At 37.2% G+C, this 15,792-nt stretch overlaps 2 protein-coding genes across 16 annotated transcripts in view; one reads left to right on the top strand and one right to left on the bottom strand.

Annotated features, from left to right (window-relative positions):
- The window catches only part of SUGCT (succinyl-CoA:glutarate-CoA transferase), a 1,028,943-nt gene extending 1,020,779 nt beyond the window's left edge, over positions 1–8,164 (bottom strand). For 10 of the 15 annotated variants that reach the window (XR_006655097.3, XM_053926097.2, XM_024558287.3 and 7 more), the window contains exon 1: positions 7,985–8,162. Coding sequence is in view for 13 of the 15 variants with exons in the window: in XM_053926097.2 (XP_053782072.1) it covers positions 7,985–8,084 (100 nt within the window). In the remaining 2 variants the exon portion in view is untranslated. Of the gene's footprint in view, positions 1–7,984 lie in introns of all 15 variants that reach the window. The other 5 variants (XR_011651317.1, XM_053926100.2, XM_053926099.1 and 2 more) reach the window with 2 other exon arrangements.
- A 217-nt stretch (positions 8,165–8,381) lies between these two features.
- Positions 8,382–10,715, top strand: MPLKIP (M-phase specific PLK1 interacting protein). Its single transcript, XM_024557184.4, has 2 exons — positions 8,382–8,863; positions 9,904–10,715. Exons 1-2 carry the CDS (start codon positions 8,525–8,527, stop codon positions 10,102–10,104), a joined length of 540 nt encoding a protein of 179 aa, XP_024412952.2. The 5' UTR covers positions 8,382–8,524; the 3' UTR covers positions 10,105–10,715.
- Positions 10,716–15,792: the final 5,077 nt, after the last annotated feature.

Here is a 15,792-nt window from a genome sequence, read left to right as displayed (position 1 = left end):
TGCCTTGGCACTGACCAATCAGTAAAGACTACAACACTGAAAGAGCACACCTGGAGAACTGATGAATATTCTGCTGAAACCCTCCCCTGAGACCTCCCCTAAGATTCATGCCTGCAAAAAAGAGAAAACCAATGCCATTTCCTTTCCCTTCTTCTTCCCCTCTCCTTTCCCCACAAGCACACACTTTCTAAACTCTAAGGTAAAGGCCAGCTGGCACCTTGTCCCAGGCTAATCTGAACCTGTCCCCAAAGCCCCCTTTTCTCTGACTTCCCAGTGAGCTAAGGTAGCCCAGCCTGGACTCTCCTGTTGCTTCTTTTATGCTAAGCCCTTCCTTGTCTTACGGTCCCCAGCTTTAATAAACAGATCCTCATAGTCATCTGGACTCATGTGTGAAACCTTTCCTACATGAAGAACCCACACACTACTGGCTGGCAGACCACCCCTGTGCAATAACAAAAGCATGGTCTCTTCATCAGCTGAGGCTTCATTCAAAATAGTTAGCAGGATGATTTCTCTCTAGCACACATAAGAAGTCTTGAAAGAAGCTCTATACATAATTGTAAAGTTTGGCAGGTAATTTTAGAAGTTCAGGGTACTTGGAAAATTAGTATCCAGTGGAAGACATTCCAGGGAAATTAAAATTTTTGAGCTGTAAAAAGGTAGTACAGAAATGATGCATACATTACAAGGCAATTAAACCATTTAAAGACAGCCAGAGAACAACACAATTTATAATTTACCTTCTGTTGACACCCAGTTTCTTAAGAACTACCCTTCCTTTGGAAGAACTTGGTTACTACTGTGGAATTTGCAAACAAACAGGTTTTGGAACTGTTAGATGCTACTATGTTAATGAAAGCTTGAGAAATTTACAGAAAGAATGGTGCAAAGAGAACAGAAAAAGGCTTTTGAGTCATGGCAAAAGCATGCCACAACCAAAGTACAACTCAGTGCTAATCCCAAATCTCTGCTCTTCTACAGTTCCAACTTCTTTTGCTATTAGGTTAGGCCAAATGCCTGGATTCTGGCCAATGAATGATAGGGACAAGTAATATAAGCCAATTCCAGGCCTAACTCTTAAAAATATCCCATGATATCCTCCAGGCCTCTATTCTCCTGCTGCTTATGACTTTAGAGGATACAAGTTTCAAATTGTGAAGCTATACATGCAAGAACAATGTTTGTATTGTTTGTATTAAGCCACTGAGATTGTGGGCTAATCTGCATCATTGCACAACCTATCCTATTGTGACAAATAAAGATGCCAAGCCCTGGAAGAGATAGTAGGTAGCCTGTGGGCAATTTCATAGCCTTAAAGCCAACAAATGGGAGTCCATTTTGGGGGTAGACTTTTTTACTGTCCCTTTAGCAGCAGTTCTCACACTGAGGTATGTGAAGACTTTTCTAAGACATACTGAATCATTGCAAAGAAATCAATTTCCAGGCATTCAACTTCTATACATATGCTTCCTAAAATCAATCAGACTAAGTGATTAAACTTTCTTTCACAATAAGCTTTCTCCCACTAGGCAAAAGGAAAACATATTTCTCACACATCACAGATCTCACCTCACTCTCACCTTAGTTCATATAAAATTTACTTAAGTGATAAAAACTTTTAAATATCAACTTAATATATGCAAAGGATTGTTTTTGAAAACTCATTTAGGATACAGACTGCTACTGTAGATTATGTGGAAGGATAATCTTACCTTCAAAGGATTTCTCACCCTTTGAAAAGCAGTACCAGTTTATAGACTTTATAAATTTCATTTACTCATTTTAAAACAAAAATGTGTGAAAAACATTATTCATACTCTTACACTTTTCTTCATATAGTATTCTGTCGGCAATTTTATTTTCTTTTTTTTTAAGATTTTTATTTATTTATTTTTTTTAGAGAGAGGGGAAGGAAGGGAGAGAGGGAGGGAAACATTAAAGTATGGTTGCCTCTTGTGCACCCCCAACTGGGGACCTAGCTGGCAACCCAGGCATGTGCCCTGAACAGGAATCGAACCGGCAACCTTTTGATTTGTAGGCAGGCACTCAATTCACTGAGCCACACCAGCCAGGGCAATTTTATTATTTTCAATGAACACTTTTACAAATGTGAATTAATGTATTCCATCTGTTTTTGTCCTGTTATTAATCTGGATGTAGATGATTAGTTTACAAAGAAGTAAAAATGCATAAAACATTTTACCAGTGCTTAATGACCATAAACAATGTATACATGCTTAGAACTGAAAAGATCATCGAGTTTGGCTCTCTGAGACTCTTGAAAACAAATTGTTTCTAATACTTGCTTTATCAAGGAGAACAAACAAGGTGACACTTAAGTGGTCTAATGTGCTCAATGAAGGTCTAACCTTATCAATGAGTGAACTAATCACCTCCAGGAGACGTAGCTAACAATAGAACCTTTATAAGAAAAACTGAGATAAACCGAAAATATTTCTCTATATAGAAATTATTAATATATTCTCTTGTCCTAAGAATGTTTTACACTGAAAATGTTAATATCTCTATTTATTCACAATAGCTAAAAGTAGACACAAGGTTTCTAGGGCGGAGATAAGTTATTATTACTTATATCAAGAAATGCAACACTTTTCCCCATAGCTAATGAGAGCCATTTGTTAGTCCTTCACATACAGGAGCTGAGCCACAAGAAAATATCCCAAAAATTATAAATCTGGGAGTCTGTATAAAATAGCTACATTAAAACCTTCAGGGTAAGCAAATTCTCCTTGGGAAGAAAGGGGAAGGTCTCTGGGTTCTTACCCTTTGGAATGTAAATAAATGTATCCAGGGGGATGATAAACTTGATTGGTTTTACAATCTCAATCTGGAGAACTGTCTCCAAGGCTCTAGGTTTCATACTCCTTTGAAATATAAACATAAACTCCTGGGAGTTCCCCAACAATCTATTCAGTCATCTTTTTAATTTCCAAGGCTTGTTCTTTAACCTACGTTCCAGTTTTCTTAGTTTATAAAGCCCTGACCATGCAGAAACATAAAAATATTCACTACTTGATAATACACAGTAAAACTAACCAAAGTTATTTATATTTTCAGTACTCATTATGACCTGACATCTCCTAAAGTATTGCCTTTCAAACCCTTTCTGAAGAACCCTGGGAACTCTACAGAGGTGCCCCAGAAGCCTCTTTTCAGAGGGGCAGTTAAAGTGGAGGTACAGGGTGAGTGGGGCTCTGGGATCCCAATTCCTGCTTCAAACACAGCCCATCTGCACTTATATTTTAAGCTTCCAAGATGGTTTTTTTGAAGTCTATACAAAGATGCGTGTGTGTGTGTGTGTGTGTGTATGTATATGTATATAAAATATTTTAAATCCAATGATAAAAGAAACACCAAAAATCCTAGGTAAAATAAGTAAAGATCCTCAGTTTTACAGAAACAGACAAAGTTTCATTTATGTTATAATTTCCTTGGCTTGGTACTCTTACCTGCATTAATGTCATTAAAAAAGAAACAATAGGCCAAAATGGTGTTACTTTTGCTAAGTCACATCACCTAACTGCAGTTTCAGCACTTCCCAGGAGGGGAATTTTAAACCAGTCTGGAATTTCTGAATCTATACTAGTGAGGTAATCTGCATGACAAAACTCCTTCACTCCCAAAAGAAAATGACCTGGCCTAAAAACAATCCTTTCTTTTCTTGTGCTACTAACTCTCTTGACAAACCCTTCTGCCTATAAAAAACTTGTCTTTTGTACAACCCCCTCAGAGCACCTTCCAGTTGCTAGATGGAATGAAGCCCAATTTATGAATATCTTAATAAAGCCTATTAGATCTCCATATTTACTAGGTTGAATTTTATCCTTTAACAGTACAAACCACACACCACCGGAAAGTTAACCAATTATTCCCAGGGCTCCACATAACTCACAGGTACTCAGAAAGTTCCTTGATGTTCTTTGTTAATGTCCTCATATCCATTATTCCAATTCACTTTTCTTCCACCAGGTAATCCAGCATAAAACTTTCTCCCTTCCCCTCATCTCTTTTCCTGAACCCACCTGTATACATAAGTTCAACATGTCAGCATAAATATCTAAACCTGTAGAGAACTTTTATGAGTTTATTTTACCCAAACTGATGACAATGCCAGGGAGCAAAATCTTAGCAGATTGAGAAAATGCTCCAAAGAGTGGTAGTTTTGCAGCTTATTTTATACAGCACAATCAAAGAAGCAGACATACGGATGGTAACATGAATTTCATTGATGGTAGGTTAGGGAGGCAGGAGAAAGCAAAGCAACTGGATGAAGAGTAAAGCAGAGAAAAAAATACTTCTTTCACACCTGTGGGTAGAGTACAGTTAACAATTAACACTTACAACACATAAAGAAGATGACAATAGGGGGTTCTGGGTCTTGTGCTCTCATGCCCTAAAGGGCTTGCTCTGACATCCCAAGAGTCTGTTATTTTAGACGCAAAAGAAACAATAGACAGATTTACCTTTGTCAAGGAAGCTGCAGTCTAGGATGTGGTTACCTTCCATGACTCACTTTTAATTAGGAATTTTTATGTTCAGGCCATCTTATGTGGTTACTTTATGTCTCTGAGTTTGTAAGGCTTGCAGGCCTCACCTGAACTTGTCAGGTTTAGTATGTGGCCCCCTTTTCATCCACAAATATAAATACAGGATGTGGCAAAAGTAAGTTTACAGTTATGAGTACACAAAACACAGAATTATTGTATTATTATTTTCTATTGTTACTATTTTCCACATAAACTGTAAACCTACTTTTGCCCCACCATGTAGATATTTAAGGATCTTAGAACCTGAAATTCCCAGGCTAACACTTGGATATAGCTACATTTATAAAAATTCAATATTAAGGTTAAACCTACAAATCTCTAAATCTAAAGTAATATGCTACCCAACATCACTTTTAAAATTTTGCATGATTATCTATTCCATTTTTCAAAGGATATACTGTCAATTCATATTTCTTTACTTAGGATAAAAAAAGAATAACAAAAACAATTGCTTAGAATTCAAGAAACCCGAGTTCTGGACCCACCTCTGCTTGCAATGTGAACTTAAGCAAATCACTCAACTTTTCTTGGCCAATTCCTCATCTATTTAAAAGGCAAGTGGCCTATTCTCAGAAGTGATCCAAGTAGACTCTGCAGTTGAGGAATAGAGTGAAGAAATAAAATGGAATCACTATAGTTAGTTAAGCTGCTAAATTACTAAAATTGGGTAGGTTGAGGTAGGAGGAAACTATTCTACTCAGTAATCATCTGATTATCACAACAGACCAAGGAAAGTGTTCATATATACGGACACCTGCCATATACTATTCAGATTGCAGGTCATCTAAAGCAGCCATTTTCAATCTTTTTCATCTCATGGCACACATAAACTAATTACTAAAATCCTGCGGGAGACCAAAAAATATATTATTTGCCAATCTGACAAAAAAAATAGGTATAATTTTGATTCATTCCCAACAAACAACTATTGTGTGGGCTGTTGTCATTTTTTTATTTGACAATTTAAGGGAAAAGACAACAGTGCCCCTGACTAAATAGTCAAGCACTACACATTTGAATTCTTGCATCACCCCAGTGTGCCTTGGCACACCAGTTGAAAATCACTGGAGAGGATTACCACCTTTGACCAACCCAGAAGCTCAGAATGCAGGACAGATTCTTCCCAAGAATGTACCTTTTACTATAAGAACCATGGACGAAAAAGGGGCCGCATACTAAACCTAACAAGCTCAGGGTCTGCCTGGAACAAACTCAGAGACCAAAACTAACCTCACAGCATGATCTGAACATCAAAATTCCTAACTAAAAGCAAGTCATGAAGGGTAATCACATCCTATGCCTATAGCTTCTTTAACACAATCTCTACCTTAAGTAACCTGTATTCTTTTTTGCATCTAAAATAACATACCCTTGAATGTCAGAGTAATTCTTTTTTTTTCCAGACCCCTCAGGGCATGAGAGCATTAGACCACAGAACCCCTTATTGTTATCTTGTTGCCCAAATACCATATCTATGTATTGTAAATGTTAATTATTAACTATCCTATACCCACCAGAGTAAAAGAAGTATTTGTTTCTCTGTTTTAATCTTTATCCAATCATTTTGCTTTCTTCTGCCTCCCTAAATCTACCACCAATGAATTTCATGTAACGACCCTCATGTGTCCTCTTTTGATTCTGATATAGAAAATAAACCGCAAAACTGCCACTCTTCGGAGCATTTTCTCAATCTGTTGAAATTTTGCTTCCTGGCACTGTCGTCAGTTTAGTTCAAATAAACTCATAAAAATTCTTAACAGGTTTTGATGCTTCTTACATTGACAGAACTCTGAGCTTTCCTTTCTTCTTCTGAACACTGGGCATTGCCTAGTCCTGCTCCCAATTTGCAAACCCTAAGACCCTTGAATAAATCTTTACCATTTATTTCTAACCAAAGCCTCCAGACTCTTTTTAGTTTATCCAACAAGATAATTATCAAGAATTAACTCTCCCTCAATCCTCCTACACACCTGCAAGTGTAGTGAAAGATACAATGTCAATTCTTAACCTACCTGTCAAAAATTTTCCACTGTGTTTTTTCCCTCCCCCTTTGCTAATACAAGTTCATATGTGTAGAAGATAGCAAGGTATCACTATAGGGAAGAGTATTCTAGAACTGTAAACCAAGTAAAATGACAACTTACAGTATTTTACTAAATTCTGCAAAATTGTTTCCAGTTAAAAAATTATAATAGAGTTAATTTGGTCCCCAGCACCCCACCCCATTTTTCTGTTCCCTTCCCACAGAAAACGTAGATTGGTTGATGATATAAAAGGGACAACAGGTGAGAATCACTGATCAATATGATATGACCATTCAATAAATATTTGAGTGCTCAATTACCAGGCACTAATCTAAGCACCAAAGACAGTGTCCAGAATTTTTGACCAGAACATAAGTATTCAATAAAGTGGATAATCTGGGGTCTTCAGGCATCACCAACCTTGATGAGAACATTCTGCTTTGATTGATTCTACAGCTTGCATCTAAAGGGGAAATTTGGTGAACCGAATTTTCTCAGAATAAACAAGAAAAACAAAACAAACAAACAAACAAAAACCGGTGAATCTCTATTCACCAAAGATAAAAGCTGAAAAGGCATCACATTCTTTGGCTAGGCATGTCACGAAACAGAGTGAGAAGCGGCAGCTACAAGAATGTGTATAGGCTGAAAATCTACAGGCTACCTATGAGGCTAAGATTGAATGAGTTTAAGTTCTTTAGGATTCTGTTTCCTACAAGCTGACTTCAAGGCTCATTACTACAACCCCAATTTCTGAAGGAAGGTCTACACAACTGTAGTAAATATCAATTTACTACAAATTCTGGGACAACCTGTACAAAGGCGTGTTTTATTATACATTAGATGTCATTCTTGAATTATCACATTTTTCTTCATATTTGACAGTCTGTGAAACAAGATCTGAAGAGCTTTGGCCAAATTTTGCTCTTTGAAAATCAGTATCCCTGCTTCCTGGCCTGCTAATCCAAAGAAGGGAATAAAGTCCAGCATTTGTTTACACAGCCTCTCCACGTCAAAGATGCAATCGGAAAACCCCCTTCTGAAATCTGGGTGTGCATTTTTGAAGCTATTTAAACTTGGGGGACGAGGGGGTAGGGGAAGCGAGAAAGGTGAGACGTCCACCCGGTAAGACCGCGCGCAGCGGGCGGACCAGCAGCAGCGAGCTCCCACCCTTGAGCCCGGACGCCGGGCTGTGTGGCTCACTCTGGGGCAGCGGGAGAGCGGGACGAAGCCAGCGAGCCAGGGGCGCGCGGAGGCAGAAAGACTAAAAGGCGGGATGCGGGATCAACAGGCACTTTAGAAAAGCTCGGGCGCTCTACTCAGGGCGCCGCCTGAGGTAGGAGCCTAGGTTTGCGATCCCCTTGGCCGCCCGGACCGAGTCTTGGAGGGTACCTGACTTCAAGCGGCCGGTCCACAGCTCCCTCCCGCCGCCCAGGCCGCAAATAAAGCCTGTTCTCCACAGAGCCTTGACCCTCGCCAGCGTCGCCAGCATCCCGAGCCTCTCACACACTCTAGGTCCAAGCGTGAGAAGGAGGCAGGCGCCCACGGACTACTCAGACTCCGCCCCCCGGCCTCCGTCTTGGTCACGCCGGGAGGAGCATTATAGGCTCGTGTCAGTCTCTGGGGAGGTGTCTGTCTGGTAGGTCGGTCCTGACTAAATGCCCCAGACTGCAAAGCCCGTAGCCAGGACGGGTGTTTGGCCTTTCCTTTATCCTCTATATTTCACTTAAATTAGCTCAATTTTTACCCAATTCAATAACCCACTTATTCCCCTGTCCGCAGCGGGACGTTTGTGAAGCGGAACCAATATGTTTGTTATACGGCGCTGACGGCCGGAGGACTGTTTGGTAAAGGACCACCAATTCTCTGCGAAGGGTTGGTCGGGACAGTTCCGGAGACGCAGCAGTTAGGTCTTCGTCTTCATCTCCGGATATGCACCGACAGAATTTCCGACCCCCGACTCCTCCTTACCCCGGCCCGGGTGGAGGAGGTTGGGGTAGCGGGAGCACCTTCCGGGGTACCTCGGGCGGAGGCGGACCACGGCCGCCTTCCCCTCGGGACGGGTACGGGAGTCCTCATCACACGCAGTCGTACGGGCCCCGCTGTAGGCCCTACGGGAGCAGCCATTCTCCACGACGCGGCGGCAGCTTCCCCGGGGGCCGGTTCGGGTCTCCGTCCCCTGGCGGTTACCCTGGCTCCTACTCCAGGTCCCCCGCGGGGTCCCAGCAGCAATTCGGCTACTCCCCAGGGCAGCAGCACACCCACCCCCAGGTAATAATAGCCAGCGTTTACCGAGCTCTTACTGTATGGCAGGCATGGTACTAAAAATCCCATTATGTGGGTTATTTTTTTTTAATCCTCTATGAAATGAGACTCAATCGTTCGCCCCGCTTTGCGGATGAGTAAACTGAGGCTCAGAGAAGTTAAGTAACTGTTTACACTACCTGAGAAAGTGGCAGAGCCTTACTTTCTAGAGTCCTCCTGGTTTTAGCCGCTACGCTGTCACTAATTTACAGATTTTCCTAGTTTCCCTTTGTCAGAGCCCTTGCCAGTTGTCTCAGCGAATTTATTCTGAGCCCGGGTACCTGAGGGGGAAAAAAGCGAATGAATTCCCACTGTGGAGCTCATCTAGTTTAGAGAGTTATAGGCTGCTGGCACTTTTTTTTTTATCTTTTCTACCTATCCCCACCTTTTTTTTTTTTTTAAATACCCCTTCCCGTCTTTGTTTTCGAAATACATTGGCTTCTGCTCCAAGTTTTCTCAAGGGAGAATCGGTTAATAATGGAAGTTCCCTATTCCTCTCAGTGAGAGTGAATACAGAAGATGAGAGAATATTTCTGGTGTGTATAGGATTTTTGTGGTTTACAACTTGCATATACTCGGTGCATTTTCAACTTTCCTTATGCTAAACCAACCCCATCCCTTCATTAATTTGAGTGAAATTTTGAAGCTATAGGATTAAAAAGTTTTAATTTTTTTCCAGGAAAAAAGTATGGAAATTTTGAGGGGAAAAAAGAAATACAATTATTTCTTATTTCATCGCCAATTGATAGTTCTGCAAAGTTTGAAAACCTGAAGTATTTGAGGTGACAGTGAGCATATAATTAATAATAAAAGAGCAAATCAAATTGGTTTAAATACTTTTCAAAAACAAAAACACTGGACTAAAGAAAGCATGGACTTTGTATTTGAACATATTTGGCTTCAAGGCACAACATTTAACTAGCAATGTAATCCTCACTAGCTTTTAAATAAAAAGTATCAGTGATCTCTATTAAATGTTTTTGTAACTGATGATTTTTTTTCTAAAGGGTTCTCCAAGGACATCTACACCTTTTGGATCAGGGCGTGGTAGAGAAAAAAGAATGTCTAATGAGTTGGAAAGTTATTTCAAGCCTTCAATGCTTGAAGATCCTTGGGCTGGCCTAGAACCAATATCTGTAGTGGATATAAGCCAACAGTACAGCAGTACTCAAACATTCACAGGCAAAAAAGGAAGATACTTTTGTTAACGATTCTGAAATTCAACTGGAAACTTCATGTGTCAGGAACACCTTGGACAAAATTTTCACTGTGTACCTAAGTTGAACCCTGACATGGGTCGTCTTGGTATTTTTCATCATATCAAATATCGGTATTAGAGAAGACATGGTAGGATAATATGCAATATTTAGCTCTCTGAAAGTGCCTACCACATTTTAGAAGATTTACAGTTTCCAAATATTTAACTTCCTTGGTTATATAAAGGACATTTGTCTTTTAATGTTTTAAAATAAAACATTTTGTCTACCTGTATTGTGGTTTTGTCATATGCTGAAGGAGTAGAATTATTAAAATAATGCTTTGTAATCAGAATTCATCAGTAAATATTTGCCTACTACAGCTTTTGAAAATAAAATAGATAAACCATCCTTTGAGCTGTAGACAGTTCTGTATTTGTTTACAATAGGGAAGGAGGAGTAAAGGAAGAAAATAAAGGAGATTTCTGTTCCTATTATAACTATTGTTTTATGTGCATATTTTATGTAATGCTTTTGTAAAAATGCATTGAAACTTGATTGGAAGTCACAGAAACTCACTTAAGCTTAAATAAAAAAGTTTTTTATACTAACTTAACTGGAAAGGACAAGGACCTACCTATTTCTTGCATAACTGTTCAAAGCTATGTTGTCTGAATTTCTCTATATTTTTCAGTATTGTGGAGTCATTTTATCTTGAAGCCAAAGAAGATGGCTATCAGCAGTTTCATATCACTTCCATTGTGAAGAGGACATTTCCCAACTCTGTCAATCCCAGAGCAGACACTTTGGCCATGCTTGCTTATATTGTTTTTGTGTAGTCCTGATCCAATAACTGACCAAGGTAGTGAGGCCTAATTAGTTTGAACAATGGACCCACCCCTACAATGAGATAGGGTGCTATGATCTTCAGCTCAACTAGGCCCACCTGGAATAGAGAAGTGTCTGTCCACAAGAAGGAATGATATGTTTATTTACCTACAGTAATGGAGAGAAAAATATAAAGAGATATTTTTTTCTAAACTTTTTTTTCCTTTTAAGAGAGAGAAGGGAAGGGAGAGAGAGAGAAACATTGATCAGTTGCCTCTTGTACACACCCCAACCAGGGCCTGAACTCATACTGAAGGCATGTGCTCTGACAGAAATCAAACCCACAATCTTTCAGTTTACGGATGGATGCTCCATCCAACTGAGCCACACTGGCCAGGGTTTTCCCAACTATTTAAACAAAATCAAGTCTCATCATATCCAAGCTATTTTAATATTTTGAGGTCACAATAGATGAAAATAGAGCTAGTTAAAAGTTTGTTTAAACACTTCCAGAAATGTCTAAAAATGAAACGGTCTTACCACCTATTTGAGCTATACCCAATTGTATTTGTTACATGGTCACAGAGACAAAGAAAATGAGGAGGGAAGGATTTTTAGATTAATAAAATATCCATGATAACCAGGACTACTGCTGCCAAATTACTAGTTGGATGAGTTATTTAATTTCTCTATGCCTCAGTTTTCTCATATGTAAAATGAAGAAATTAGTAGTACCCATGTCATAGAGGTGTTGTGTTTGAGAATTAAATGGGTTTACATGTGTGAAACTCAAAGGCCAGAGCCTGGCACATAGTAAGCACTCAATGAATTACAGCTATTCCTCATTCACCCCTATATCCTCAGCTCTTAAAACAATGCCTGGAAAGTAGTAGGTGCTTAATAAATACTTGGTGAATTAATGTAGACATTTGATTATATCTACTATATTACTCTGCCTCTATCTCCTGTATATAAAAAAAGACTAAATACTTTTCCCCCAGTATATTAAAGGAAATGTCATTATTCCCTAATATCTCGTCTTTCCAGATGATTTGAGGTCATGATGTATGATGAAAATTAGCAAGTAGAATACTTTCATAACCCTTTTATGGAACTTCATAGGTAAAAATTATTTTCTGTAGCAAATGGCTTCTGTAGGAATAATTATTAAAGCATCTCTTAGAGATCACTGGGTTATTGGCAAAGATAAAAAAGGAAGGAAGAATATTGTACTAAAATATATTTGGAAGATTTTCAAATTTTAACTTCTAATAGTTTTTGTGCATTTTATTTTGCTACTTAATAAGTGTAATGTTAAACAACTAAATGTAAATTTTTTTTTCCTGTCAAGTTACCAACATCTACTTCCAGAGGTCTAACTTTCTCTAATTTTTTTAAGAAACATTTTGTTTTCAGAAAAGGTGCATTTCTGTATTGCTCTTGGTGGTCGTGTTTTCAGTTATCAAAGTTCTTTCGACTGATATTTTGGTTTCTAGTATTAGCCTATTTTTGTTTAGCTGAGTAAATGAAATGGATTATTCTTTTAAATGAAAAATGATTTTTTAGTGTTCCAGAGTACACATTTTTACCTCCATAAAATGCTAAATAATTATGTTAGAGAAATTTATAGTTATGTTTGCATCTTAAGTATTTATATAATTAAAGGATGGAAAAATAATCTATAGCTATGTCTTGAAACAACAGTATTCAATTTCCCAAGGTATATGCAGGCATCGATAACTTTACAGCATCCAGAGCCACATGTGCCTAAAGGCCATCTCCAAAATCAGTGGATTATGCCAGTCCTCCATTTTCTCTTCTGCCTTTGTATGATCACCCTACCCTGCCTTACAAACGAAATCTATGGCAGTTACATTTTTCAAAAATTACCTCAACAATATTTCCAGTCCCACATACTCCCAGAAACTTGCCACTACCCCATCAAGATGTGGAGTTGTGTCCCTTGCCTTTGAACCTGCGCAGACCTTTCCTTCCTTTCCACAAGGTAGTGTGGTGGAAGTTAATTTATTTTCGTTATGGGTGAAGTGTGGTCTTAGAAATGGGTTTTATTGGCCCATGTGGAGGTTTTCAGAATTTATATGTATTGTCAAGTAAGGGAGATAGAGTAATGACAATTTTTGTGTAATGGCTTGCCTTTTTTGTCACCTGACTATTCAAAACATTTTTCTTGCAGGTGAATAGTACAAAGAAAAGAGATCATAAGGGAAAGGCACCTTTATCTTTAGGCAACAAGTCAGAAGGTTTGCCAGCCTTATCTATCAGAATTAGAAAATTTGAGATTAGTGTAAGAGACAAAGGATTTTGTTGGCTCTGCTCTAAGCAAAAGGTCTTCACCATTATCAATTAACAGTAAAGAGCCTGATGAATATGTCTAAAACCTGTAACATAATTTGCATGATTTCAAGGAGAAAGTTAAAAGTTTCATGTTTATTTCTGACATTAACATTACATCTTCAAGTTGAAAGATCACATTTCAGAGGTAAGTTCATGGTTTTATATTTTCTAGAGCATGTTTCCGATTCTTAGGTAAAACATTATTAACCTTTGCCAGGTTCATTATTAGATTCTGTGTATTCATATTAATTTTTTTACCTGGCCCAAGCTTCCTGCTTTCTGTCTCTGAGCCATTTCTCTGTTTTTATCATTCCAACTATGTATTTAGGTTTAAATAAAAAAATATATTGTGGATTTTATTATAAGTGAAACAGTAGTCATCAGTAGCAGTCATAAAACATAATAGCCATCAGGATACTTTGCATAATAAGCCCTAAACTTACTAATGACAGAGTATCTTTTTGGTCTTAGTTTTTACAGTCTAATATAATCTTTCTCCTAATCTAAGACATTATTATGTGATTCACCATTATCTACCACTTAGTAAAAACACTACCAACTAAATTACGATATACTGTGGATTATAAGATGCATCCCAATTTCAGAAATGTTAAAATGCATATTTTAGTTTGATGAAATAGCATAAACAACACTCTTAAAAGCAGAACATGTATTTACATATAGGTACATAAAATGTAGTTTTAGGACATAGTGCATTTAACTTTAGAAAACTAGCTTTACTTTTAGGATTAATTTTTCTCAGATCTTTATATTCTCTTCCAATTCTGTAAAAAAACAAATGCTTTTCAAACAGAAAGTTTCTAATCTCTATATAACCATCCTAAAGAAATCTGTGCATCTTCCAATTTTATGGGGTTGTCTTACTCGGTTTTGTCTTAATTTCCATAATCAAGGTGATTCTAAATAAGTTATAGATAAGTCTTGGAAAAGCCTTTTGGTTAACACTCCAAGGAGCTGAGAAGGAAAATGGCCTGAACAACAAGGTCTCCAGTGAGGATGGTTTTTAATTCTTTGCTTTCAGCGGGAAGAAACCTTAAACAAATTGTCAGTTAATGATCATTAAGAAATAATTTAATGATACATCAGTTTATGATTTTTGGCATATAGCATAAAAGGCATCCAAGAATTAAGTGGCATCACTATAACAAAATTTTATCCCTTTTTATTTACATGCATGAGTTCTCAGCATTTACTTTAAAAATAGTAATAAAATTGATGTTTCATTCTAGCAATTAGCAATGTTTACCCTTGAATATAGAAAAATACAACATCATCCATCTCATAGAGCTACATTTCCAATAAAACAATTTTGTGCTTCTAATGACAATAAAATTGATATATTTATGTTTTATTATTTGAATAGTAATGATAATTCAGACAACAGTTTTTAACATTTGGAGGTGTATATAGGAAATGGATTTTTTAATTTCCAAAAATATTTTTTTCTTTCAACAAATATACTCTTCATACATTCTGGGAAATAGCTGTGTGACCAAGGTATCAGTAAAAGACTTTCAACCATCACACTATTAGAAGGAGATAAAAATTTCATGGGGAACTGAAACCGAAATGGGAATAAAATAGTGTAAAATTTCCTACCATTTTAAAGAGTGATAGTAGATATCAAATTGCTGTGATATTTAGATTCAATTAGTAATGTAGTGGATTTAGCTTAAAATACCACTACTACAGAAATGACTTCCTTTGCCATTTTTGAAACATGATAAAAGTGTTTCAAAAACACTTGAAAAACTTTTTTCAGTGTTTGAAAAAAACACTTGAAAATTTATAAAAAGATACATCTTTTCAAAATTACTTTAAAGAATATATGACCAAAAGTTTTAAAGATTTCAAACCAGCAGAGAGGAGATGGAAATATAGTAAACTCTAAATACAGGAGAAGTCAGAGAAGGAGAAAAAAGTAAAAATGAAAGCAGTATTCATTTTTTATATTTCAATAATATATAAAATATTTCAAGAATAACCTATAAAAACTAAAATTTGCCTTTTAAAAGACATTATCAGAATGTATTAGATAAGTGGAATCCATTACAGGGTATTTGCTGGTTTAGAAAAAATATATCTAAAATGAAAAGCTATGTAGAATTTGTAAGGATATACAGAACTGGTATATACAACTGAGATTATATAGTTTTTTTTCAGATATACAGAATATATAATAAGTTTTTATGAATGCTCTAAGTCACAGAGTCTCTGCAAATTTAAAAGATTTGATAAATATAAAGATTGTGTGTTCTGACCAAAATGTTCAATAAATTTAAAAACCAAAAGACCCCTCCCTCAGAAAATGTCAGTGAAACAAATGACAAATTATGGAGAATGTCAACAAGAGTAAAAGCCTATTCCTTGTATGAATTAAAGTAGGCCATGATTGATGGTGGGGAGGGGAGGACAAAAAGAAAAAGAAAAAGAAACAATATTAACCTTTGGTGTAACATCAGGAACTATGCTAAAGAAAAAAAAAAGAAAAGGACT

This window comes from Desmodus rotundus, chromosome 6, assembly GCF_022682495.2.
Source record: "Desmodus rotundus isolate HL8 chromosome 6, HLdesRot8A.1, whole genome shotgun sequence".
Classification (NCBI taxonomy): Eukaryota; Metazoa; Chordata; class Mammalia; order Chiroptera; family Phyllostomidae; genus Desmodus; species Desmodus rotundus.
The sequence above is the reverse complement of the archived record's forward strand: the minus strand, read 5'-3'. Positions and strand labels throughout refer to the sequence as shown.

What these genes read in the sequence shown, in the direction of transcription:
- MPLKIP (XM_024557184.4), top strand. Translation starts at nt 8,525, where the DNA reads ATGCACCGACAGAATTTCCGACCCCCGACTCCTCCTTACCCCGGCCCG. An exon ending in AGCAGCACACCCACCCCCAG is followed by an intron (nt 8,864 to 9,903) that starts GTAATAATAGCC and finishes TTTTTTCTAAAG; the next exon opens with GGTTCTCCAAGGACATCTAC.